Here is a 26,762-nt window from a genome sequence, read left to right on the forward strand (position 1 = left end):
CAGCACTATGTGCACCATGTGCAATTAATTTGTACTTTCAACTTGTCAGTAGAAAAAAGCGCGAAATTTAACATTTCCGCGGGAGTTCAACCCTGGCCTCGGCATCCATTTTTTAAATTTACCATCTTTTTCTACTGACAAAGTCGCGGTACCAGAGTATATCCAGGATGATCTACTCTATTAAACCTTGGGGCCGTGGGGACCTAGCGCGCGTCGCCTCTATGGGGAGTTATCAAAGCGCCTCATAGAGGCCTCCGGTGACCAGAGGGCTGGCCTATATTTTGCCCAAAGGATCAGCATTGCCATCCAGCGGGGCAATGCGGCTAGCCTTCTGGGCACCCTACCTACGGACCATGACTTAGGGCAAATTTTTTATTTATAAGTTTTAGTGATTTGTTATAAAGTTGTAAAAATGTTATTAAATAAAATTACCCTCTATTAAATGTTTTTTTTTTATTTAATGGCAACTCTTACAAAACCTTGTGTCAGCTGTCATCGCGGGAATTGATTGAATCGTTGAATTATTTACAGACAGGCTACTCATATTTTATTGAAACACGCTAATTTTGTTAAAGGAAATGTGTAAAAAAAATTGAACATTGTATTTGTTAATTTTTATTTAAAAACAGTATTAATAAGTTGTAATATTTAACGATGTTTGAGTGGGCCTATAGTGGTGCTAACAGAGCCGTTCCCCGAAATGTGGGGCCCGAGTGCGCATATTTTTTATCGTATAATAGGCAAATAATTGAAACAATTATAGTTACTGCATTGTGCTCATACATTTTAGTAAGTATCAATAACGTAAACTTGTAACTTAATTAAGCCACGAGTGTTTTATCTCTTTTAATTTAATTAAAATTTGTACCATTTATTATAAGTAGATCTAACTAATAAAACTAATACCTCTGTAACTTAATAAAACTTATCTGTATCTCTATATATTGTTGAAATTTTGTAAGGACGTAAAGAAATGTTACTTTACATAATTGCTTTTTTTAATCCATCATATCCTAGATTGCTAAAACACTATTAAATTGTTTTCTATAGTAAAAAACCGGGTAAGTGCGAGTCGGACTCGCGCACGAAGGGTTCCGTACCATAATGCAAAAAAAAAAACCAAAAAAAGCAAATAAAACGGTCACCCAATTCACCCATCCAAGTACTGACCACTCCCGATGTTGCTTAACTTTGGTCAAAAATCACGTTTGTTGTATGAGCCCCCTTTAAATCTTTATTTTATTCTGTTTTTAGTATTTGTTGTTATAGCGGCAACAGAAATACATCATCTGTGAAAATTTCAACTGTCTAGCTATCACGGTTCGTGAGATACAGCCTGGTGACAGACGGACGGACGGACGGACAGTGAAGTCTTAGTAATAGGGTCCTGTTTTACCCTTTGGGTACGGAACCCTAAAAAGTATAAATGTTGGAACTAAGATGTTGACTCCCCAACGTTGGTTTTACACATTAGTTATATTAATTTTGAATGACAAATTACATGTTTAAATATTTCAGGTAAAAACTTATCCAAAACTGGTATTACCACATGATGAAATTTATATTAAAAGTGACCGGGGAGGCAAGAGATTGCTCGTCATACTTTTGGCCTTACTATGGGGAATGGAGATTGGATTTAAATTTGCATCTCGCACTGTAATATATTTGTTGAATCCATGTCATGTTACAACATTAATGCAAGTAAGTAGGCAATCAGCCTTCACAAATCCCACTCATATATGTGATTTTATAATTCCCACAATTCAAATATAAAAATCGCCACCTGAAGAGTAGTATTTTAAAATAACACACTTAACATTGACTAACTAGAATTACTTAATTCATTTGAAGAACTTAGTTACAGTGTTACAACATACATTAAGTAAGAGTAAAAACGAAAGCAATCATACTAAAAACTGTTCGATTTCCTTAAAATTATTGACTTATAAGGTACATTCCGTTACATTTCTGGACTCCGTCATTCAGTTGAATGTTTGAATGTTGTGCCATAAGCAATAAGTTAGACTATTTACATAGTAATGTTGTAATTTACATTTCAAATTTACTTAGATGAGTTCTAATTATTGCCTTAAATACATAAATACAATGCAAACTTTCCTCGTTCCAAACATTTAAGGAATGTGATATGGGTATCTACGGGTCAGGGGTTTCCATTTAGGTTAAAATGCTTGGTTTGCATACAAAGCCATTACTCTATAAGTACCTATTCACAACATTGGGGCTTGTACGGCTTGAATACAATATGATTATATTTGATAAGCACAAATTTGTCACAATAGAATGATTACACTGCTGACATCTAAAATGTGACAGGAAATTGGGACATGGATTATTAACAGTTATGGAACTATTATAAAGAGAGCTTGCAAAAGAAATATAACACCGAAATAAAACAAGAAAGATATATTAAATTTTAAAGTGGAAAAATTACTGAGGGACAGTTATTTTAAGTCTAACTCAAGGCAGTAATTATTCCACTTATTTCTGAAATATTTAAAAGATTTGAAGTATGTATTGTGTTCAATTTTTTGAATATTCTAAAAATGTAACTTTGAAATGATAATGAAATAAGATTTTTTTACAGATATACTTGTTGGCTGCACCACCCAGTAGGACAGTGACTGCAGTCTTTCGCATACACTTATACTTGTTAAATGGGCCTCTGTTAGCTTTTTTATTTCCTGAAACAGCATCACGACAGGTAAATATGTGTAACTACTCAAGAATAATTTATTAAAAACCTATTCGTTTCAATTATATTCGGCACTTGCTAATTTTTAAGTGTTCTTCTTAGTCTGGGGGGCAGTGGCTAATAGTCCCTGCCCCGCTAATCCTACCAAATTTATAAAATTAATAATTAATGTGTATCATCATAGATCCCCGCTGAGGCTGCCCTGTACTGGATACAACATGGCATGATGTGTGTGATACCATACTATCTATTAAGAATTGGTGGTAAGTATTTTGATATTCGCATCTTCCATTATTAATTTTATTATTTAAATCTAATTGCGTCAATGATAGATTAATTAAATTAATTTTCAGATTCCAATGATAAATTAATTAAATTAATTTTCAGGTGTGTACAATGTAGAGCCACTTGGTGATTTCAATTGGGCAATTGTTAGTTACTGCCTTAATCTGTTGTATCACTTCATAATTCTACAAGCTATAGCAATAGTAAGTATATTACGTCAGGACTATTTTTTATGATACGCAATAGTAAACTTTATTACAATGTATTAAAGTCCATACCGTAACCTTTGCCTGTGTGTGTTTTATAAAGTGTACCTATTTATACTGGTAATATTGATGATGTACTGTCATCCTTCAACAGGCACTGAGCGTTCTTAGAAGGGATCTCCCTCGGTCACGTCTCCTTCCAGCCGTGACTGGTTGATGTCAAATATTTCGATTTTCAAATTTCATATCTTAAGACAGACCGATCACTGGAGACATCGCTAATTTCACAGCAATACGGTGCCGTGTTGCGTTGTTATTAAAACAGAGACTTATTACCCATTTTAGTCTTCGTTTAGGAATGTTGAAGTGACAATTGAATTATTTGCAGCCGGCTCAAGTTAACCTGAACCACATCATATGCCCGGCGCTCTTGGACCCGTTCGAGGGGCCGTGGTACCGCGTGGCCGCCGTGCTCCACCAGGCCGCGCTCTGCCCCCTCCTCTGCAAGGGCTACTGCCTCGTCGCTGACTTCTGTCTCACCAAGTTCCCGCCCACAAAGGTCAAACAACAACTCAAAGAATTACTCCAGGACAAAAAGGCAGACGTCAAAAAAGACTTGTAGGTGCGTGTCAAATTCTTTTTGTGGCGTTCTTAAGGTAAAGGTACCACGTTGTCGGATTTCGGTAAAGACGATTTCTAACCACTGCGATCATGTCATAATTCTTTAGTAACAATGCGTGGAACAATTTACAATTGTAATTTATAAGTGAAAATTCACATTATGACAGCATGACTGTTAGAAGCGAATCGTCTTATTTGCACGTTTTATTAGTCTTGCAACGCTTTAATAACATCCGTCCGTGGTACCTCTTTGCCTAAAACGACACTTTAATGGCTGTAACCCCTTTCAGGGTAGCTAGAATCTCTGTGAAGTTGCCTAATGTAGTACCTAAAGAACAATATTTCATCGCGTCCATTTCGTTTGGGTGATTATTGTTGATAATAAACTAAATAATTAATAAATCATGATCTCTTATAATATATAGGGAGGCCAAAGGGTGGGACTGAATGCAAACGACAAGCTATATCGTTGTTCTTGGTGTGGTATAATTCGTCATCATCAAAATAGACGTCATCATTTTACAAAGCAATCTTTTCCTCATCAAGACCTATATTGTGCGATAAAGGCGACATGAACACGACTGTTAATTAAACGAGGGAGGCAGGTAGGTAGAAATCTAATGCCTTAAAGAGCAAAAGTTTTTATGACTCTGGTTTAGGATGCAGTCCTAAGATGTTTTAACTTGGAAACAATTGAATGCTTGTCGTTGTAGCTCCGATTCAGACTGTAAAAACCGAGATTGTGCTGGTTTCTTCAACTTGGCCTCTAGTTTTTTAATGAAGACAATTCACGGACTATAAATCTAGCTTGTTTAGGTAGGTATTATTTTGTTACGTGTTAAAGTTTGAACTATCAGGTAATGTAAGTCAAATTATACTTAGGAATGTTTTGAGCTTATGAGCTCGGACGAAACTAATTGAGTGAATAGTTATATTTTATCTGATTGAGTGATTGCATTAATGTACACTTATACAGCCATCTTCAATAATATCTGACTCTGTCGGTGTAAATCCATAAACATATAGGTCATAGGTATTATATTTTTATCTTAAAACAGTCACTCCATCGGATGCAGATGAAAAACAGACAACAGAGTTGCTTAGTACCTAAATCGTGTAACAGTATTAAATTAGGTAAGTACCTAAAATGAGTCTCATTAGGAAGGTACCTTGACGTTGTTCTAATAGCTTCCAGTCAATCCATACAAAATTGTGTCAAACGGGCGCAATGAAGAACACTATTTAAATGTATAGTCTATACTCTACCTATTTACCTAGGTACTATATTATTTATGTCACAATTTTTCTGCACTCACCTAGGCTTTATTAATTAATCATATGGATCAAAACCTAAATCAAGGATTGGGGCCCAGATGTTCTTGAAATCTTTAGACAGGGCTGGAATATTATTGTGGTTGACTGTACCTACACCCAAGTTAACCGGAACAAATATCTGGACCCTACCTTGTACAGTCTGAGGTTGAAGCCTATTTGTAGTCTGGCTAAAGAAAGTTGAACCCACGAGTTAACACTATCGCTGCGGTAATTACTCATTAGGTAATTCACCAGTAACTGGCCTCCTTTGACTAAAAATGAATTCTGTTCACATAGGTAGTGTTTATTATATGTCATTATTTATCGTATAAGGTGGCCAGTAATTGAAACCTTACATTAAAATGAATTCTGTTTATAGGTGAATACAATTCATTTTTAGTTTAGGGTGGCCAGTTACTGGCGAATTACCCTACTTTAACTTAGTTACGAGTTAAATAAGTGTTCTGACCCTATGTCGCATCGATCTTGTTAAATTATGCGGTAGTACGAGTTGGCAGTAAACGAGTAGATATATATATACCTACTCATGATGTAGTCGTAGGTAAAGTGGTGCTGCCTGTGTTATTCATGAGTACAGGGCTATAACCGCGAAAATCGAAGTTCGCAAATTGCGGGGATTTTTCTCTGTCACTCTAATTACGCCTTCATTGGAGTAATAGAGAAAGATCCCCGCAATTTGCGAATTTCGGTTTTCGCGGTAGCCGCTCTGAGCGGCTTCGTACAGTCGAAAGTTTTAATTTATAACCCATTTCGTACCTTGTCACGGTGACAATCAATATGACAGTCGCTAGAGACCTCATATTATTTTCACCGAGGTACAAAATGGGTCATAAATTAAAACTTTCGACTGTACTAAGGGCCACCCCCCTACCACCACACCAGGGCACCACACTAGCGCCTTTTGAGCGCCGGCGTTTAGTGAGCGCTATGGAAAATGATGTCGCTGCGCAGTTGCGTATACGTTGCGTCGACCAGCAGCCATATAGTTGGCTACGTCGAGGCTCGGGAGACGTTAGTGTGGGGTGGCTCTTAGTCTGACTCGATCGTTAACAGATATGTTTGGTCCAATATAAAGGAACTCAATGTAGAAATGTATTAAAAAAATATATACGAAAGCTACGGTTCCGTAATTGTAGGTATGATTATAGAAATTTTCATAATTCATTGTCTATGCGTTCTTCCGTCCGATTTCCGCATTCTCGTTAATATAATATTAATTTAGTACCTATACCTACTATTGATGATTGGGATAAGTTGCCGAGAAGACCCCAGACTTCCAGAAAAATGCCGGAACTACGTTAGATTTAGACCAAGCTAACACTGCAGCGAATTTGATAGCACAGAACGCGGAAGTGTTATAAACGTTCAATTTCTGTGAAATTATGCGGTTTAAATAACACTTCCACAGTTTGTGCTATCAAACACGGTTAGTGGAGTTAGAGTTAGTTGGACCGACTCTAGGAAGATAATGATTTCATGTTGAAACATTTAATAGGTATATACCTACAAGTACGGAACCCTCCCATACAACCATTTCCAGTCGCCGTTACGACGCGGTGTAGACACATCTTGTGTCGACACCGTCTGTTTCGGTCACAATTCCAGTCGCAGAGTCGTCGCCGTGTCGACACAGTTACCAGAAATGGGGAAGGGTCGACACATGACACAAAGTGACATAAAGTGTGGTCGCCGTGTGCACACATTGTTTCGGGTTTGCGACTACTTTATGCCAAAATCATTCGTTCATTCGTTCATTTTGTTCCTGTCAAATGGAAACTGTCAGATGGAAAAATGCTTAAATAAAAATAAGTGACATTAATACGCCATCTCTAAAACGGATTACAAGACGTAATTATATATTGTTTGCATTTATATTACAATAGGACTTAAATTATTATGGGGAATTAAACTGCTCGAGTGATTTGATAAACTAAGTGTAATATAATCAACGCGCCACCACATTGTTTTAGTTTAGCCGGAAATGAAATTGTTTACTTCTCAGTGCTTGTGTTCATAAATATATTATTTGATGCATTTTTAGTACTTCGATGCGTATACTATACTTAAATAACAGAAATAACGCTTTACATACTACGAAACTTGTTAATTATGATGTATAAATATGGTTTAAGGCTGAGAAATATTGCAGTCACAAAGTAGTCGCAAATGTTTCGACTTTGTGTCGACTCTGTGTAGACACATGACACGCGCTGTCAAAAGTAATAACAAAGTTACTGGATTTGCAAAATGGCTCCTTGTGTTCATTTGTTTTCAGATATTCTCAAAGTGTAAAAATGACGTGGTCAGAGATGGGACTTAATAGATTAACTGTTTATTCGACTAATTAATGGAATGAAAAAAGTTAATCCTCAAATTTTAATCACGATTAGTTTAGTCGACCTGACATAGATTGAAATTGAATTAATCTGAACATTAATCGAATAAATTATCGATTAAATCTCGGTTGGAAGTTGACAGGGGGCCATTTTTGTACGTAAAAATAATAGAAATGTCTTGCATGCAGATGGTAGCCAAACACTTTGTCATAAAAGTCGAGATGGGTGTCGATTTATAGGTTTTAGGGAGTGCCGATTTCGAAAATGATGACCATTTTGGAATCCAAAATGGCGGCCATGCACTGTGTCATAAAAGTCGTCATGGATGTCGTTTTATACGTTTTAGGGGGCCCCAATTTTGAAAATGATGACCATTTTGGAATCCAAAATGGCGGCCATGCACTATGCCATAAAAGTCGTCAGGGGTGTCGTTTTATAGGTTTTAGGAGGCGCAGATTTGAAAAATGATGACCATTTTGGATTCCAAGATGGCGGCCATGCATTATGTCATAAAAGTCGTCATGGATGTCGTTTTATAGGTTTTAGGGGGCGCAGATTTCGAAAACGATGACCAATTTGGATTCCAAGATGGCGGCCATGCACTATGTCATAAAAGTCGTCATGGATGTCGTTTTATAGGTTTTAGGGGGCGCAGATTTCGAAAACGATGACCAATTTGGATTCCAAGATGGCGGCCATGCACTATGTCATAAAAGTCGTCATGGATGTCGTTTTATAGGTTTTAGGGGGCCCCGATTTAGAAAATGATGACCATTTTGAAAAATGGCGGCCATGCACTGTCATAAAAGTTGTCATGGGTGTCGTTTTATAGGTTTTGGGGGGCGCAGATTTAGAAAATGATGACCATTTTGGATTCCAAAATGGTGGCCATGCACTATGTCATAAAAGTCGTCATGGGTGTCGTTTTATAGGTTTTAGGGGGCGCAGATTTCGAAAACGATGACCATTTTGGATTCCAAGATGGCGGCCATGCACTATGTCATAAAAGTCGTCATGGATGTCGTTTTGTAGGTTTTAGGGGACGCAGATTTCGAAAATGATGGCCATTTTGGAATCCAAAATGGCGGCCATGCACTATGTCATAAAAGTCGTCATGGGTGTCGTTTTATAGGTTTTAGGGGGCGCAGATTTCGAAAACGATGACTATTTTGGATTCCAAGATGGCGGCCATGCACTATGTCATTAAAGTCGTCATGGCTGTCGTTTTATAGGTTTTAGGGAGCGCAGATTTCGAAAATAATAACTATTTTGGAATCGAAGATGGCGGCCATGCACTATGTTAAAAGTCGACATGGATGTCGTTTTGTTGGTCATGGTCATCATTTTCGAAATCTGCTCTTCCTAACACCTACAAATCAACATCTATGACGGCTTATATGACAAAGTGCACGGCAGACATCTTGGAATCCAGAATGGTCATCATTTTCGAATTCTGCACTCCCTAAAACCTATAAAACGATATCCATGACGACTTTTATGACAAAGTGCACGGCACACATCTTGGATTCCAAACTGGTCATCATTTTCGAAATCGGCACTTCCTAAAACCTATAAAACGATATTCATGACGACTTTTATGACAAAATACGTAGCGGCCATCTTGGATTATAAAATGATCATCGTTTTCGAATTCTGCACTCCCTAAAACCTATAAATCGACATCCGTGACGACGCAAGTTATCTTTATTTTCAGATCTAACAAATTGCTACAGAATACAAAGGACAAAAAAAGAAGCGAGGAGGTAATGAAACAAGCAAAAATACAGATGATTCCTCGACGCAATTGGATGCTTCTTAAATTGTGTCCAGATTTTTTTGTCATAAAAGTTTTTATTTTTCACGTATTACTCTCACAAGTTCCGTGACATTTCGACCTTGTAATTTTTTAAGTAAATGTTTTTGTTTATCTGTGAGGATCTCACTATAGTTCGTTTTTTTTAGCATTAGAAAGAACTTGCAAGAAGGTAAACGATCTTGACATGTCTTTTAATTGAAAAACGCTTTTTAAAAATCAATAACTATTACTTATGAAAGCAGACGAATATAAATGATCGTACTAGATTCATAATTGTTACATATTTGCCGTAACTTATTTTTAAAATTTGTTTTTCAATTAAAAGACACGTCAAGATTGTTTACCTAATTTCTAATGCTAAAAAAACGAAGTATAGAATAATATAATCAAGGTATGTTTATATTTGATAATTGAAATAGTAACGAAAAAAAAATTATATTTGTGTCTTATATTCCTGCCGAAGACTTTTATTTTTCCTTTTCCTTCTACACAAGTTTGGTCAAGTAATAAAAATTTAGGGCTCTCAATTTTATTTTGACTTCTACAACAGTAAAGCTACGAGGCCATGTTTGGTATCGTTTTCGTATAAATTCGCAGTACCAAATTTAGTTATGGTATCACATTGACACCATTCCAAAGTAAAAACATATAAACTTACTTTGTTTTAAACTCCTCTTCACGCTTAAACTGCTGAACAGTTTTAATTTAAATTTAGTACACATATATTTTGAGTCCCGAGACAGGACATAATAAGTTATCTAAAATCATCCTTCAAAGGTGTGAAATGAGGTGTAGGGGGGAATTCAGAATTGACTTCTTGAAGTTAATACTGTTTAAGTTTAGGTTTGAAGTCATGTTTTTTTATCATTTTTAACTAAATCAAAGATGTAGACCATCCCAAATTTAATATAAATCGGCTCAGCGGTTATTGATTTCCCGTACAAATTTCCACGCCACTTTTCACACCTTCAAAAGATGATTTTGGTTATAAGATCTATCCTATGTCCTGTTCCGGGACGCAAACTATTTCTATACCAAATTTCAACGAAATCGGTTCAGCGGTTAAGCGTCAAGAGGAGTTTAAAAAAAACCGACCAAGTGCGAGTCGGACTTGCGTATTAAGGGTTCCGTACATTAAGTCCGACTCGCGCTTGACTGCACATTTCTAATAGGTTTTCCTGTCATCTATAGGTAAAGAACTATTTTGTGTATTCAGACAGACAGACATACAGACGCACGAGTGATCCTATAAGGATTCCGTTTTTTGCTTTTGAGGTACGGAACCCTAAAAAGTTTTTTTTAATTTTGTGGAATGGTTTCAATGTGACCTTAAATGGATTCAGCAACCCAGATTTATACGAAAACGATACCATACACGGCCTAGCACCTTCACTGATGTAGATATATCAAGATAAAATTGAGAGCCCTAAATAAACGTTCAAGAGCGGATATCTCAAAAACTATTCAACATATCGAAAAAATTGACTGAATAAACTTGTAACAAATTAAATTAACTTTCATTTTGTATAAGTGGCCATGTCGCTAAGATGCATAGTTTCCGAGATATAATCGAAAAACCGGAAAATGGGACATTCAAAGCCCCCTCTCTTCCCCCCGCTCAAGGGCTACGGCCGGGAACTTTTGATTTGTTCACCTCCTAACTTGTCCACACCAAGTTACAGAGTCAAAAATTGTGTTCCGAGCATTTCCGTCTACAACTTTTTTGAGCATTCGTTGGCTGACCTAAGTAGCTTATTGCATTTCTTTAAAAACTTTTCTGTAAAAGGTTGACGGGTGTTGGGTGTTTATATGGTTTTGGTCGATTATTATCATTTGCATCGCCCATGATGACTTACTAGAATTACTTACGAGCACACGAGACACTAATAGTAGTTTGACAAACCTTGGTTTTCAAGAGGTATTTTATATTGACATTTGCTGTCATAAATTTGCTGTCAGATTTAGTCGCAAACCGCACGCAAAGTGCACACAAATGTGTCGACACCTTGTTACGGAAAAGTGTACACACGGCGACGACACTTTGTTTCGAAACAATTCTAGACACATTGTGTGGACTCTGTTACGACACATCTGACATTTAGTTACCACTTTGATGATTCTGCGACTGGAATGGTTATATGGGCTTACCCTTACATAAACCTATTTAAAATGCACTTGGTTACATCGTTTTTGAACACTGACTTAACTTCACAAAAATACTCTGTAGATACTTTTCAAACAGTAGCTTTTCTTATAATACCTAAGCCTCGAATATACCTACTGTACCTATACCTATAATAAATAAATTAAATAATTGAAAAGCCTAAAATAACGATTGAAAAACGATCAAAAGTAAGTTTTTGATATTATGCTATTCGCATATAAAACATAGGGTAGAAATTTGCGGTGTGACATTCACTGTTGGCCGATCGGTTGTATAGTACCTAATCTCATTTCTATTAGGCTTAGGATGCCGTTAATATATATATACAGGGTGATCAATCCAAATGGGTCAGTATGGAGAAGTCGGAAACTATGAGAGATAGCGAAATCTGTTCTTAGGAACCATGGCTTCGATTTTCGATTTAATAATAATGGCATTCAATTTTTTTTTAAATCTATCATACATAACCGGGATTCGAACCTGGTCAATATTCTTGTTGTTTGTTTGTATGGCAACTTTTAAACGATGCGTGATAGGTGGGGGGTGCTCGACCAAATATCATAGAGGGCCCCGAGACAAAACAAACGACATTAAAAAAAATTCAAAATGGCCGACTATTTTTTAATTTTTTCAAGTTGGTCCGAGCGCGCTGAGATTTGGCATGTGGCGAGCCTGGAGGCCCAAGATTACCATGTCAAAAAAAATTTTTGGAAAAATCCATAATGGCGGCGGACACGGGCAAAGTCAAATTTCCAAGTAGGTTAAGCGAGCCCGAAGGGCGAGCTCCAGGCCGGGAGGCCGAAGGCTGACCCCGGCGGAGGGCCGAAGGCCCGGAGCCTCCACCCCGACTACCAAAACGCGAGGTCGAGCTCCGCGTAGGGCCGAAGGCCCGAAGCGTCACACGAAAGGGGGAAGTTGGAGCTTAAACATGACCCAACAATTTTCCTATTGGGAGCCGCGTTTTGGGAGTCGGGGTGGAGGCTCCGGGCCTTCGACCCTCCGCCGGGGTCGGTCTTCGGCCTCCCGGCCTGAAACTCGCCCTTCGGGCTCGCTTAACCTACTTGGAAATTTGACTTTGCCCGTGTCCGCCGCCATTTTGGATTTTTCCAAATTTTTTTTTTGACATGGTAATCTTGGGCCCCCAGGCTCGTCGCATGCCAAATCTCAGCGCGCTCGAACCAACTCGAAAAAATTAAAAAAAAGTCGGCCATTTTGAATTTTTTTTAATGTAGTTTGTTTTGTCTCAGGGCCCTCTATGATATTTGGTCGAGCACCCTTCACCTATCACGCATCGTTTAAAAGTTGCCATACAAACAAACAACAAGAATATTGACCAGGTTCGAATCCCGGTTATGTATGATAGATTTTAAAAAAAATTGAATGCCATTATTATCTAATCTAAAATCGAAGCCATGGTTCCTAAGAACAGATTTTGCTATCTCTTATAGTTTCTGACTTCTCCATACTGACCCATTTGGATTGATCACCCTGTATATATACCGGGTGTGGCCTGTAATATGAGCAAAAAATTTAACTGTAGGCTGTACTCCTCATACTGATCAACATTTGTTCAGCGACTTTTGAAAATAACTTGTACTTTGATTTTTAATACACTTTAAAGGTTATTCAAAGTCGCAATGTATTGCGAATTTTGTTATGTTTAAGGCTTGACAAGCAACGTCAATCACAATGATATGGCATGGCGATGGCGTCCATTGAAGATAACATTTATTTTGTATGAAAAATAGGGAGTCTAAATACTTCATAGTTTTTAAAAGTTGTTGAACAAAAGTGTCACCGTTTGAGGGGTACAATCTATGTTTTAATTATTTGCTCATGTTACAGGCCACACCCGGTATATGTTACGTCTGATATGACGTTCGACCAACATCGCCGATTATTATCTGTATCAATTTGAAATGAAACTGTATTTCTACGCAGCAAACATGCCAACTAACAAATATCCTATCTAGTCATAGCGATTCTGAGAACAATCAATAATATTATATAAGATTATGCATTTTTTTTTATAAAAGTAGTTTGACGGAAAATATGACAAATATTTAGATTAATTTTTATGTATAATTGAGTTAAGTATTATATATACATTGCGGGTAATATCATCAGTCATGCTCACGTAGAATTGGTGTAGCGGTCCTCCGGGCCGCCTTGGTAACGTCGCTTTGGTCAACAAAGGGAAATAGTTAATTTTTTTTATACTTTTTAGGGCAAAGGTTATGGTTACGCTATAAAATGCTACATAGAGCCAGGTCGAGAAAAATATATGTGAACTTAGGGTAGGACAAGTCGTGCATTTCTTGCTCTAGAAAGGATCAAAGAGAAATAACAATCGATGAGAAGAATTAGTCAATTATTGGCATTATTCGCCTTTCATTGGATAATAGTACTCACAACACAACACAAGCATTTTTGAGCTTACTTTTGGGGTTTAGTCAATCTGTGTAAAAAAAATTTTTTTGTACTCTTATCAAAATCCAGAAATTAGTCGGAAGCTAGTAGTATACCCTATAATGGACGTGGAACCAGTAATGGGACAAAAAAACATAATTCCTCTAAAATAAGTATCTAAAAGTAGTTTATAAACACTGGGCTGTATATTATCATAAATAAGAGTCCTAGAGCTGTTTCAGTTTGAAGTTTCATTAAATTTGGTTGCTTTTTAAGAAATTGGCGTCAACCCAAAAGTTGACGTGTCACTGAAAAAAAATACCACTACGAATTCTTAACAACTTCGCTAAGAGAGGTGAGTTAATTTATTAAATTTCAATTAATTAATACTTGATGAAAACTAGAATGTGTTTTGTTAATTGCATTAACCATGAGATAAGGTATACAACACACTATGTTGTGACTCCACAGATGTAAAAAAATAGTGGTATTTGGCGCAATCCAATTATAGGAGCTGTAAAACTGCGTACCTCCTATGATGGGACAATTGACAGAATGATGCTTGCCATGCCATAATATCATATTTAAACAATACAGAAGTAAAATGTAGTTACGAAATATGTCAATCAGGAGGTATTCTCGGACTTCGGATAAATTAATATCGTTTTTCCAAACTTTTATTTAACTTGCCCTGTTAGTTTGTGTGGGTCCAATCTTGGTAACTGAATTTGAGCCACTTTTCGATTTCCGATTCAGTTGAAATTTTGTGTATGTACGTAATTAAGTATGTAAATCGGATGATAATGCAATATTATGATAACATGGACCTAATCTGATGATGGCGACAGGAGGTGGCCATGGGAACTTTATCGCAATAAACCCTAACTAATTGTGTTTGGGTATATTAGAATTATCTCGATGGATCTAATACAATAATAATTGGCTGTGGAAAGAAAAATACATTCAGCAATAAAGCTTATACCAAAAATTTATTATTTTTCCCTAACTTATTCCCCATTTCAATATTTTATACTGATAGAGCAATGTCCATTATAGGGGGCCCATTACTGGATCCACGTCCATTACCGGGGGCCCATTACTGGAGATTTGGTGTCCATGACTGGAGAAAAAAAGCATAGTTTTAATTTGTTAAATATGTGGAAACTAATTGCTGTATCTTTGATACAACACGCCTAAAACATGAAAGACGGATAGGACTTTCATCTTTTAACACGCTAAGCGGTAGACCATTTACATGTATACGGGAAATATCATAAATACTCCAAATTTCCTCATAAATGTCCCATGACTGGTGCTGTTACTATACTAACCTCTAGCCGCCCAGAGACCTATAAAAAGGTCTCCTGTTCCATTTTAATTTGAACTTTGTGTTGACAAAATAAAATTTCATTTTGCTTGGCAAGGTTTGACGTATGGGCGGCTAGAGAGGCTAATGTGTTTTGCCAAAGATTCCTATTAAATAATTTTATTTCTTAACCATCAAAAAGTAGAATCAACAGGGAGAGATACATGAATAGGTAATTAGTACAGTCATCAGCAATAGTATCTTACACAACTAGGGCCGCAAAAATATATGACGCGCTCTTATTGCGCTCCAAATAAGAACGTGTCACATATTTTTGCGGCCCTAGTTGTGTAAGATACTTTAGATACTATTGCTGATGACTGTACCTAGTGATACAAACAAAAGGTATGCAAAATTGTAAAAAAATTCGTCAGTTGGTTTCTGTTATCTGTAACATAAATGTTACATACGAATCGCAGACGTAAATAATAAAATAATGTAGTTACATTATTTGCTACATGTAAGTAGTTTATATTTCCATAATGGATTTTTATATCCAATGGAACATAAAGCCACTGAAGCGTATAGATATTAAGCTGCAACCTTCAAAGCGTTTCATACAACAATGTACTCTGCAAACTACGATTATGGTCGGTTATCTGTAAAAAAAGGCCAGCCAATGGCATACTTACGTAATAAAATAATTATATTCATGTGACTTCACTCACCTGGCCCACTTAGAGATACATGCCATTATTCTATCATAATTTCAAACGCTTGAGTACTCTCTACATATACCTACCGTACCCACATGTGGGATACTTACTTATATAGCCACTATGCTACACATTGAATAATGTGTTTAACGTATTTATTCCACCAACTTAATTTAATTGGTCATAAGAAGTCACAGCGATATCGCGTTTTTGAATCTCGAACCTTCTTGTAGGTAGGTAATTCCATAACATAAGGGTTCACAATTGGATTGTACATGTTGTACTTGCATAGGTATTTACGCGGGGACTTATGAATCTATGCCGTTATCCTCTTGCCCAGGGAGAGTTCCAATTTGTACCTAATTTGGAATCTTAAAAGAATGAGAATAATAGATTACTTGTTCGCTTTAAAGGTGGTATTCGGAATGGTTCTTTTCAGGTAATTTATCGTAAAATTATGTAAATCAAAAAAGAAAATTCATAAAAATTGTGTGTTAGATGTGCACCAGAGAGCTCAATTAGGTATTTATCATAAATTCAGCACTGAATTTTTGTGGTCACGGAATAAATTCAGATATTGTTGTGGCACCTGGTCATTGTGGTGGACACAAGATTTTATATCAAAATTTTCATTTTTCATACAAGCTTTTATCGTTGGCTGTACCTACTTTTCTTTCAACAGGCAACTAATAGGTACACATCGAGACAATCCTAACAAACCCAAACACAACTAAGTTGCGTTGTTTTATCGCAGTTCCTATGGCCACCTCCTGTGTCCATTATCAGTTTAGCTCGATGGTATCATAATGTTGCATTGTCACCCCACTTACATAATATGTAGGTATGTGATGTTTTAGCTCAATCGAATAAATAATGGAAAGTGGGTCTAATTAAGCAAAAATTTACCCGAACCAACATACCTATTACAAACATTGCAAGTTAAATTTAAAAGCTTGTAAAATCTGAAATTCAGCTCGTATGCCGCCTTATAATGAATATTACTTTGTGTTCTATTTTTTTGAATTTCCATAGTGTTGTGAATATGTACCTACATTTTAATCGTTTACCTACCTTGCTAAATAATGTCGACGAAAATAAATAGCAAAGTACCTTGTCGCTAAAGAATTTTAACACTGATTTAAATGGCAGAATAGAACATAGATCAGATCTAGATCTGGTTGTGTAGAAAATTAGGGCAAACACCTAGGACCTAGTGTACAGATATGGTTGCGGAAAATTATGAAAAAGTTGTTTTTGAATTTAGTATATATCTAGGATTAAAGTGACTAGTGCGGCCATAACGTGGGCGCAGGCAAACGCAGCACGTTCGGGTAATTTAAATCTCAAGTGGCAATAATATTTTAATTTTATATATTCCTTGTATGAAACATATTTTGGTTGGTCTCACAGTAAAAAAAATTCAGTATTCAAGACCTACTTTCGTTCACCTAGCAGAAATGTGGAAAAGGGTAAACAAGCGCCGTCTGCATTTATAAAAAAAAATGGCTCTCCTAAAACGAAAGTGTAGGTATATTCTGGTGTTAATAAATATATTTCCTTAAATGGTTTCATATCAGTGAACGGCTGTTTCATATTCATAAACTTGATACAAGAAAACTCAATGACGTGTCAACTAGCAGGCACATCAAATTGTCAGTAGGTACATAGTTGTATTTAGAGGGTTTTTACATGTATCCATTTTCAGGACACAACAGAGAAGTTTCCCTGTCCCTCTTAGCAGTAACATAGCAAAGCAGAAAGTGTCTGGCGGTGTCCCTTTTGAGGTCTCGTTGTTTGGGACACCATGTAAAAAGAAGTATGCAGGTACGTACTTCCGAAAAAAACGGCGTTTATTGGCGTCGCATTAGCGAAGTATTTGTCCCAAGTGTGGCGTGGCGCTTTGATTTCGCTTTCTAATTATGTAGACTGTGAATTCGATCGAAGCGTCATACAACCACAAACGGTACAAAGAGTTAAGTGATGCCATTTACAACAAATTGTTATTTCGGTGAAACGCTGCTTTGTATTTGGATAAGCAGTATTGTTTTTATGTTATAATTTACTTGTTTCTGCTTATGTAAACATGTGCAAATATCTAATAATGCGACTAAGCACGACCACACGTGGCCGCCGCGTAATTCTTGTCAGCCTGTGATTAAACGAAATAAAATAATCTACCTAGTTATCATAAGAATTCACTGGTTTGTTAAATAAAGTATTGACTAAAAAGTGCATTTTTATTGTATTAAACCTAAGTCCCACAAAGGCAGGACCGTATTATCAGTAAGCCCCCATTCGCACGAGAGCTTTTTCAACGCGCGTTAATAAAGAAATTGTCCGCACTCTAAATTCGATTTATCGACCAAGGCTTAAAGTCGAAAATCCAACAACACTTGATAAAAAGCGGCACGCTGTCATGTGAATAAATTACACATGTATCCATTTGTGTCTTAGAGGATATAACCAACGGAGACGCTATGTCTAAAATTTTCGGTACAAAATAGTCTGCCGTTTTTTTGCGGGGGAGGGGCACATCAAATGTATAAGTACGTCATGTCAGATAAACGTCAGTCCATACATATGGTTGACATGTGGTTGACCATTGGCCGCCTATTTTCGACAGAGGGGAACGCCTGTTAATGGCGGCTCCATTGTTAATTACTCCGAGATTTGTGTCATTAAATTCAAATGCTTTTTTAACGCGCGTTGTAAAAGCGCCCGTGGGAATGGGGGCTAACTAGAGAAATGTTAAACTCAAGACCCGGTCCAGACGGGAACAATTTTTTATCCAATCTGATTAGCTGGCTGATCAAATCAGGTGGTGTGGGCGACGAAAATGCTAGCAGGCCACTGACGAGCCTTCCAAATGGATGCCGTTACAATGGATTCATCTAAATGGACGACATCCTAATATTAGATATTGTACGTTTCTGACATTCACGGACCGATTTTGGATTGCAGCCACGCTATTTGGACTGTTGGAAGGCTCGTCAGTGGCCACCTTAAGACGGATAATGGAGGTGCGGACGTAAGAATACCAGTTTGCGACGCTAGTGTTCATGTTTGGGGGCATTTATTTAATTTAAAGCGCTCACATATCACCGTAAATCTGAAATTATAGATTGACGCTGAAATATTTTTTAATCAAATCGTTCGACTTGACTATCCCGTCTGGACTGGCGTTTACGTGTCTCTCTAGTCTCTACCTACTGAAAGTAACTACCCTACACTATAGATGTGCAAATTGCAGAAAGGTTCTATAAAATTGATCGCATAATAAGATTAATAAAGATAGTATAACAAACCTAAAAACTAAATTGGGTAAATAACTGCCATGTTCTTTACTCTAATGGTCATTTTATTGCACAAAATCATTAGGTACTAATCGTAAAACCACCATTCTCAATCAGTCAACTTTAGGGCAATGCAACATAAATTTAATGTGCATCATACATTATTATTATTAACCAAAAGAAAATAAATAATAACTTAAATCTATAATCAAATATATACAATTTTTTTTACATAATACTATGGTATCTCAAATAAATGCTAACGTTTTTTGAATAATATTCACACTCATGAAATGTAATAACTGTAATAAGATTATAAATTAAAATAGAAGCAATATATACAAAAGAAAAACCACCACTATATTGATGAGCCGAACCATACGGGTCTACCTTAGAGACACTTGCACCAACCAGGAGGGCGATTTTTTAATTTCGTTGTCAATTCTATTAATAGAAATCACTGTAGAAATTAAATGCAATACACAATATTGAGTGGTAGAAAGTTTAAAATCTGCTCCCTGGTACATTTTTGCCCCAGCCAAACCAGGTCATGATCATCATTATCTAGATATTGTAGGTAGCCATCAGCCATCTAATGGTGGACCAAGGTAAACCATAGACACTTCAGTATTTCCATACACAGCTGACACAGTTGGATACAGTCGCTTGTTAGGAAGACCTGAAAGAACATAAGAATTAATTAGTGTTCAGTATGATAAGACCAATCAATGAAGAATTCTAAAATTCCAAAACAATCATCATCATCATCAATACAATAATGTATTATATAAAATATGAAAATGTTTCTTTTATAGTGTTTGGACTCCTTTAAAATGACTTAATCCAGCAAAGCACTTAGCTATTTTAAATGCTATATCTTTAGTCATGTGCATAATTTAAATATGATTTATAAGTACATCCAATAACTCCATAACTTTACCTTTAAATGCAACTCCTAGGAATTCATAATTTCTTTCAAATGACAAAGTGTTATCCTCACAGTCTAATATCACTCGTATGCGCTCACCAACCTGCAAAAAGAAAACAAAAACCTTCATTATTAGACACATTTTACCTTTTTTGACCTAGTATTTTTTGTCGTTAAGTGTGAAGCTTCAGGGGTAAATACTACTTAGATATGCTATTCTAAATAAATTGTGTTTTTTATGAATAAATCTTTAAGACTTACTTGATATTTAGGACAGTTGTTAAGCAACGGATAGTGTCCTTGCGTGTCACCATTATGCAGTAAGTGATTGTCCACAAGGTTCCATCCCCAACTCTGTTCATCAGCCCCTAACAACCCCACGTAGCCTTGGCATTGTAAAGGTGCTTCTTTGGTTGAGATGCCTACCACAGCTACGGTCCCTAATGGACCCTCCCATATCACTTCCCAGGCATGTCGGCCATAATTGAAACCCACTTTGCCTCTGCAAGCATCTGTGCTTTGTGCTACTGGATTCCTGTAATATTCATTAGATTCAATTGAAGTAGAGTCATTTTATAGATAACATAAAATTTACATCCTTGGGATTTAAGGGGTTATTGTTACTATTATCATTCTTAACAATGATAAATTAAAATATGGTATTTTTTAAACAGTATAGATGCTTTCTATACTAGATCAAATAGCATTGAGGTTAAAGATAATACAAATAACAAATTATCATGCTGGTATTACTTTGTTTAGCTGTAGATAAAATACCTGTGTAAAGTGAATCCATTTGGTTTGACATAAATGTTTCTGGAGCAGTCATGCGGATTCCAAGCATGAAAGAAAGCCTTAAGTTTTGCCTTATAAGTTGTTAATGTGGAAAGCAAGTCAGACTTCATGACTTCTTCAGCCAATCTTTTAACACAATGTATTCTCCATACGTCGTTGTTTTCATCACTGAGGATCCTGTACCAGCTCTTACAAACCAAGGAACAATTTCGAAGATCTTTCACAGATAGGTATGAAAATATATTTTCCAAAACAAGGTCCGGAACTAATTCCGCAATAGAATAACCTTCGCACAAATGCAGGTCGTTTAATGAGTAATTTAATCTTTCCATTACTTTAGATTTATTTGCAGAAAGCGATTTGTTATCATCTTATCGTTTCCATTTTATTTTATAAAAATGTGACATCAGTGTAATCACATCAAATGTCACATTTGGATTGTCAAATCAAGTGCAAATCAATAGAAGAGGTGGTGATCTATGACTTAAAGGCATAACCAGACAAAGGACTGCACTGCGGTGCGGTCTAAATATCTCTTTCTCGCTCTCACTGTACTGTATAGTAGTCTGTTACAGCTTTAAAAGTTCTATTTAACCTTTGTAGTCTAAAGCCCCCTCCAGACTATGCGCGTGAAACGCGGGCGAAGCCGCGAACGCGAGTGTGGAGTCGATTTCGCTGTCTGCGAAAATCGACGCCACATTCGCGTTCGCGGCTTCGCGCCGCGATTCGCGCACGAGTGTAGAGGAGGCTTAAGGGGTTACTGCGAAAACCGTTTCTCTTTTACTCCAATGAAGACGTAATTAGAGTGACAGAGAAAAATGCCTGCAATTTGCGAACTTCGATTTTCGCCCTTTGGTTATAGCCCTGTATTTAATGAGACGGACGTACCAGATAGGACTTTAGTACGCTCGTCTGTTGGCACTATTACGATTGTTTTAAGCCTCCTCCACACTCGTGCGCGAATCGCAGCGCGAAGCCGCGAACGTGAGTGTGGCGTCGATTTTCGCAGACAGCGAAATCGACTCCACACTCGCGTTCGCAGCTTCGCCCGCGATTCACGCGCATAGTCTGGAGGGGGCTTTAGATTTCAAAATTCGGCAGAATATATTTCAGTGGCAGAATGTAGTGTAGACATAGATACTATTGCCGAAAAAAAAAGATCATCTGTCACTGTCATGTTGTTTGAGTGGCGTGAAGCCGAACCGAAGGCAGTGTTTTTGTGCAGTTTGCTTATTCAATTAACAATATAATTGGAATCCAGGATTTTCATGCAAAATCTGCATGCAACCATGCCTGGAATTGAAGTTGCTTCAAGTGATGAAGATTATATTATTACTAAAGCCAAAGAAGCTCAGAAGCATAACATACATTCTGCAAAAGCATGGATGCTTACAGCAAAAACACTATTTCCCACAAATTTCAAGATACAGTTTGAGGCTTATCTGATGGAAAAACAATCTGGTAACTTACAGGAAGCAGCAGAGTGTTTCACTTCTCTGATGTTGTCACGTCAAAATCTTCCAGAACTTTTACCAGAAATATCGGCCATCGCTAACGCTCTTAAAACGGCAGAATCAAGTTTTTTGAGTCAGATGTTTGACAAAATATGTCCAGATATACAACTAACAATATTGAAGACTAGTGTAGAGAACAGTGATGACACCATGGAGCACTGTCGGTTGTTGGTTTTATTATTGAAAAAGTTTCCCCAACTTGGAGTTGACAGTCTGGTAAAAACATTAATCAATGCAGATAAGTTCTTCAGTGACAATAGGTATGCGAGGCTTCTGGTTGTGGAAACTCTGCCCCTTCTTAGCTCCTTAGAATCCCCCCGATTGTTACAGCGGTTACTGGTCAAAGCTATTGATTTTTACAACTCTTATGTCTATGATGAAACAGAACATGATATATCAGACCCATGGCTAAGACTCTATGGTGTATTAGATTTACTTGGAAGGCAACTTGGCTGGGATCCTTATCTGATTAATTACAATAATAGCTTAAATAGGGAAGCATATTTTCAAAAGCTACTGACATTAAGAAATTGCGATGACTGTCGTCAATTGCTGTATTGTGGAACTACTTTCTTCTTGAGATCACTTTATGAACAAAAGTCACAGAAAGGAAATCATATTCTTATAGAAGCCCTTGCAGATCCAGACATAACACCATTGAAGCGAAGAAAATCAGAAATAGAAGTTACAGGAGTTTCATCAAATCAGTTCCAAGCTGCAGCTAATTGTTGGGAGCTGCTGCACAGTAACGAGGTGATCTCTCGGGAATTCATGAAGTTAGCTAATCAGTTGCAAGTGAAACCTTGGTCTGATGGATTTTCTGAAGAATTGGCACTTTATCAAGGAAGATTTGATGAAACAGTTCAGACAGTTCAAGGCAACAATCTTGCTGCTAACATAATGAGAGTTTCTTTTAACTTCTTCCACAAGAAATATGCAGCATGTGTGGAAAGCATACTGGCAGCCCTGCCACAGCTGCCGTCAGTCGAGGGTGCCTTAGAGACAGAGCTGATTGTTGGTGGCACTCACAGACATCTACACTTTTTGCCGCTTACTAAAGTAGCAATTATGCATTACTTCTGTACTCTGCTTATAAGAATTCTTCTCAGCACAGGGAACAGTTCAGATTTAACCTATGGCCATATATTAGTATTGATGCAATTTGGATGGCCCCAAGAAGAAGCGATTTTTATGAACATTTTGGATATTATAAAACGAAAGGGTGTATTTCACTATCATTTATTCTCAGCATATATTATACATATAGACATACTGGAGGAGCTGAGTTTCATGTGGAATGATCAGAATAACAGTGTAGCATTGGATATTTTACCAAATTCCCAACAGCATCTAGGACAGAGAAGGATCGGCACTAGGGGTGCAGACAAGGGAGTAAAAGAAGATTTTAAACAGGCCATGAAAGCCCAAGTTGCTAGAAGTAATGAGTCTATCTTAAACTTGATGATACAGTTTATAACATCAGAACGGTCCTATCTACTTCAAATTTTATGATTTCCCTTTATGTAAAAAAAAAAGGTTTTTTATTGTAAAAAAGTGTGCTTTTATTATATTTATACTAGATGAAAACCCGGCTTCGCTCGGGTAAAATAAATTATAATAATAGGTACTAATTTTGAATTGAGTAATTATTTACTTTAAGACTTCAAACCTTCATCAAGGCAGTTACATACCTATCTCATCTCCGATAACTTTAAATCCATAACATACAGTTTAACTGGTTTACTAATATGTGGCCGAAAATTGTATGGCAAATTATCACTTCCCAAACTATTTTTCCCATAGTATCATTTGGCAAACCAATGTTTCGCATATATAACATGTCGCAAATGATTATTTACAATATTATTGTATGGCAAAATATTTAGTTGGTCATGTTTCAAAATGTCTTTTATTGTTATGTCGAATGTATTGATAGGCATAAATTATTTTTCGCCTAATATTGTGATGCATACTACTAAATACCCTAATAATATAGTACTCAACTACTCATGGTACAAATTACAGTAGCATTTTATTTCGTTACGTAGGTAGTTTTTTCGAGATGTGCAGTTCAATGATGGAGGTAGTAATTTTGTTTACTACATTTCTGGCAACAGTTTGTTTTCGTGGGGTCGCAATTCTTACCTAACCTAACCCACTTTTCTGGCAACAGTTCGTTTTCTTGGGGGTCGCAGTTCTAACCTAACCTAACCCACCTTTCAGGCAACAGTTTGTTTTCATGGGGTCGCAGTTCTGACCTAACCTAACCCACTTTTCTGGCAACAGCTCGTTTTCTTGGGGGTTGCTGTTCTAACCTAACCTAACCCACTTTTCTGGCAACAGTTCGTTTTCTTGGGGGTTGCAGTTCTAATCTAACCTAACCCACTTTTCTGGCAACAGTTCGTTTTCTTGGGGGTGGCAGTTCTAACCTAACCCACCTTTCAGGCAACAGTTTGTTTTCGTAGGGTCGCAGTTCTAACCTAACCTAACCCACTTTTCTGCCAACAGTTCGTTTTCTTGGGGGTCGCAGTTCTAATCTAACCTAACCCACCTTTCAGGCAACAGTTTGTTTTCGTGGGGACGCAGTTCTAACCTAACCTAAGCCACTTTTCTGGCAACAGTTCGTTTTCTTCGGGGTTGCAGTTCTAACCTAACCTAACCCACTTTTCTGGCAACAGTTCGTTTTCTTGGGGGTCGCAGTTCTAACCTAACCCACCTTTCAGGCAACAGTTTGTTTTCGTGGGGTCGCAGTTCTAACCTAACCTAACCCACTTTTCTGGCAACAGTTCGTTTTCTCGGGGGTCGCAGTTCTAACCTAACCTAACCCACCTTTCAGGTAACAGTTTGTTTTCGTGGGGTCGCAGTTCTAACCTAACCTAACCCACTTTTCTGGCAACAGTTTGTTTTCGTGGGATCGCAGTTCTAACGTAACCTAACCCACTTTTCTGGCAACAGCTCGTTTTCTTGGGGGTTGCTGTTCTAACCTAACCTAACCCACTTTTCTGGCAACAGTTCGTTTTCTTGGGGGTTGCAGTTCTAATCTAACCTAACCCACTTTTCTGGCAACAGTTCGTTTTCTTGGGGGTGGCAGTTCTAACCTAACCCACCTTTCAGGCAACAGTTTGTTTTCGTAGGGTCGCAGTTCTAACCTAACCTAACCCACTTTTCTGCCAACAGTTCGTTTTCTTGGGGGTCGCAGTTCTAATCTAACCTAACCCACCTTTCAGGCAACAGTTTGTTTTCGTGGGGACGCAGTTCTAACCTAACCTAAGCCACTTTTCTGGCAACAGTTCGTTTTCTTCGGGGTTGCAGTTCTAACCTAACCTAACCCACTTTTCTGGCAACAGTTCGTTTTCTTGGGGGTCGCAGTTCTAACCTAACCCACCTTTCAGGCAACAGTTTGTTTTCGTGGGGTCGCAGTTCTAACCTAACCTAACCCACTTTTCTGGCAACAGTTCGTTTTCTCGGGGGTCGCAGTTCTAACCTAACCTAACCCACCTTTCAGGTAACAGTTTGTTTTCGTGGGGTCGCAGTTCTAACCTAACCTAACCCACTTTTCTGGCAACAGTTTGTTTTCGTGGGATCGCAGTTCTAACGTAACCTAACCCACTTTTCTGGCAACAGTTCGTTTTCTCGGGGGTCGCAGTTCTAACCTAACCCACCTTTGAGGCAACAGTTTGTTTTCGTGGGGTCGCAGTTCTAACCTAACCTAACCCACTTTTCTGGCAACAGTTCGTTTTCTTGGGGATTGCAGTCATCTAACCTAAAACATGTTGGTACAGTCATCAAATCTATTAGCGTAGTGGCACCCGTCCATGGAAATATGTAGATACGTTTGTTAAAAAAAAAGCCACCAACAGGTCAAATAGCCATCAAAATATATTATGAAAAGTAAGTATAAATAAAGCAAACGTTTTTTGACAATTAAGAGTTAGCTAAGTTGAAACATTTGCTCAGTGACTATTTGTCTTAATGAATTTTGGTAAAATGAACATCTACTAAATAAAATTGTGATCAAATAAAAAGTATGCGAAGTTTCAATTTTGGCAAACGTTATGTAACAATAAATAGTTAGGTAGGTATAATAAAACATTTGCTTAGTGACTACTTTTCTAAATAAATCGTGGTAAAATGAACATCTGCTAAATAAAATTGTAGTCAAATAAAAATTATGCTAAATAATAATATGCTAAGCATTGGTTTGCCAACTAAAAGTACTGCAATAAGTTGGTTGGGAAGTGAAATTAGGCGAAAAATATTTCGGCGAGATGGCAGTACACCAGTTTAACTTTAAACGTACTATTCCGATATATCTTAAAACAAAT

At 37.3% G+C, this 26,762-nt stretch overlaps 3 protein-coding genes across 4 annotated transcripts; 2 read left to right on the plus strand and 1 right to left on the minus strand.

Moving 5' to 3' along the window:
* Window positions 1-484: 484 nt before the first annotated feature.
* Window positions 485-7,884, plus strand: LOC134663717 (transmembrane protein 164). 2 transcript variants are annotated; one of them, XR_010098169.1, is made up of 7 exons: window positions 485-789; window positions 1,519-1,701; window positions 2,606-2,722; window positions 2,898-2,976; window positions 3,101-3,201; window positions 3,593-6,567; window positions 6,671-6,681. XR_010098169.1 is itself a non-coding variant. In XM_063520174.1 (6 exons), exons 1-6 carry the CDS (start codon window positions 655-657, stop codon window positions 3,824-3,826), a joined length of 849 nt encoding a protein of 282 aa, XP_063376244.1. In that variant the 5' UTR covers window positions 485-654; the 3' UTR covers window positions 3,827-7,884. The 2 variants fall into 2 exon arrangements, 1 of the variants encoding a protein (XP_063376244.1); XM_063520174.1 differs by having other exon boundaries at window positions 3,593-7,884.
* Window positions 7,885-19,252: 11,368 nt separating this feature from the next.
* On the minus strand, window positions 19,253-21,348 carry LOC134664140 (F-box/SPRY domain-containing protein 1). The gene is made up of 4 exons (XM_063520729.1): window positions 20,906-21,348; window positions 20,390-20,663; window positions 20,141-20,231; window positions 19,253-19,879 (listed from the first exon to the last, which is right to left on the minus strand). The coding sequence occupies exons 1-4, from the start codon at window positions 21,253-21,255 to the stop codon at window positions 19,785-19,787; spliced, it is 810 nt and encodes a 269-aa protein (XP_063376799.1). The 5' UTR covers window positions 21,256-21,348; the 3' UTR covers window positions 19,253-19,784.
* Window positions 21,349-22,097: 749 nt separating this feature from the next.
* Window positions 22,098-24,031, plus strand: LOC134663718 (integrator complex subunit 10). Its single transcript, XM_063520175.1, has one exon. It carries the CDS (start codon window positions 22,192-22,194, stop codon window positions 23,947-23,949), a length of 1,758 nt encoding a protein of 585 aa, XP_063376245.1. The 5' UTR covers window positions 22,098-22,191; the 3' UTR covers window positions 23,950-24,031.
* The last annotated feature ends 2,731 nt before the right edge of the window (window positions 24,032-26,762 follow it).

The sequence above is a fragment of the Cydia fagiglandana genome, chromosome 4, assembly GCF_963556715.1.
Source record: "Cydia fagiglandana chromosome 4, ilCydFagi1.1, whole genome shotgun sequence".
Lineage (NCBI taxonomy): Eukaryota > Metazoa > Arthropoda > Insecta > Lepidoptera > Tortricidae > Cydia > Cydia fagiglandana.

Excerpts from the sequence above, each read along its gene's own strand:
- LOC134663717 (XM_063520174.1), top strand. The coding sequence starts at position 655 with ATGTTTGAGTGGGCCTATAGTGGTGCTAACAGAGCCGTTCCCCGAAAT. Across the intron at positions 790-1,518 it reads CATTGTGCTCATACATTTTA|GTAAAAACTTATCCAAAACT; the intron begins GTAAGTATCAAT and ends TAAATATTTCAG. Across the intron at positions 3,202-3,592 it reads TTCTACAAGCTATAGCAATA|CCGGCTCAAGTTAACCTGAA; the intron begins GTAAGTATATTA and ends AATTATTTGCAG.
- LOC134664140 (XM_063520729.1), bottom strand. The coding sequence starts at position 21,255 with ATGGAAAGATTAAATTACTCATTAAACGACCTGCATTTGTGCGAAGGT. Across the intron at positions 20,664-20,905 it reads AATGGATTCACTTTACACAG|GAATCCAGTAGCACAAAGCA; the intron begins GTATTTTATCTA and ends TGAATATTACAG. Across the intron at positions 20,232-20,389 it reads ACAACTGTCCTAAATATCAA|GTTGGTGAGCGCATACGAGT; the intron begins GTAAGTCTTAAA and ends TTCTTTTTGCAG.
- LOC134663718 (XM_063520175.1), top strand. The coding sequence starts at position 22,192 with ATGCAAAATCTGCATGCAACCATGCCTGGAATTGAAGTTGCTTCAAGT.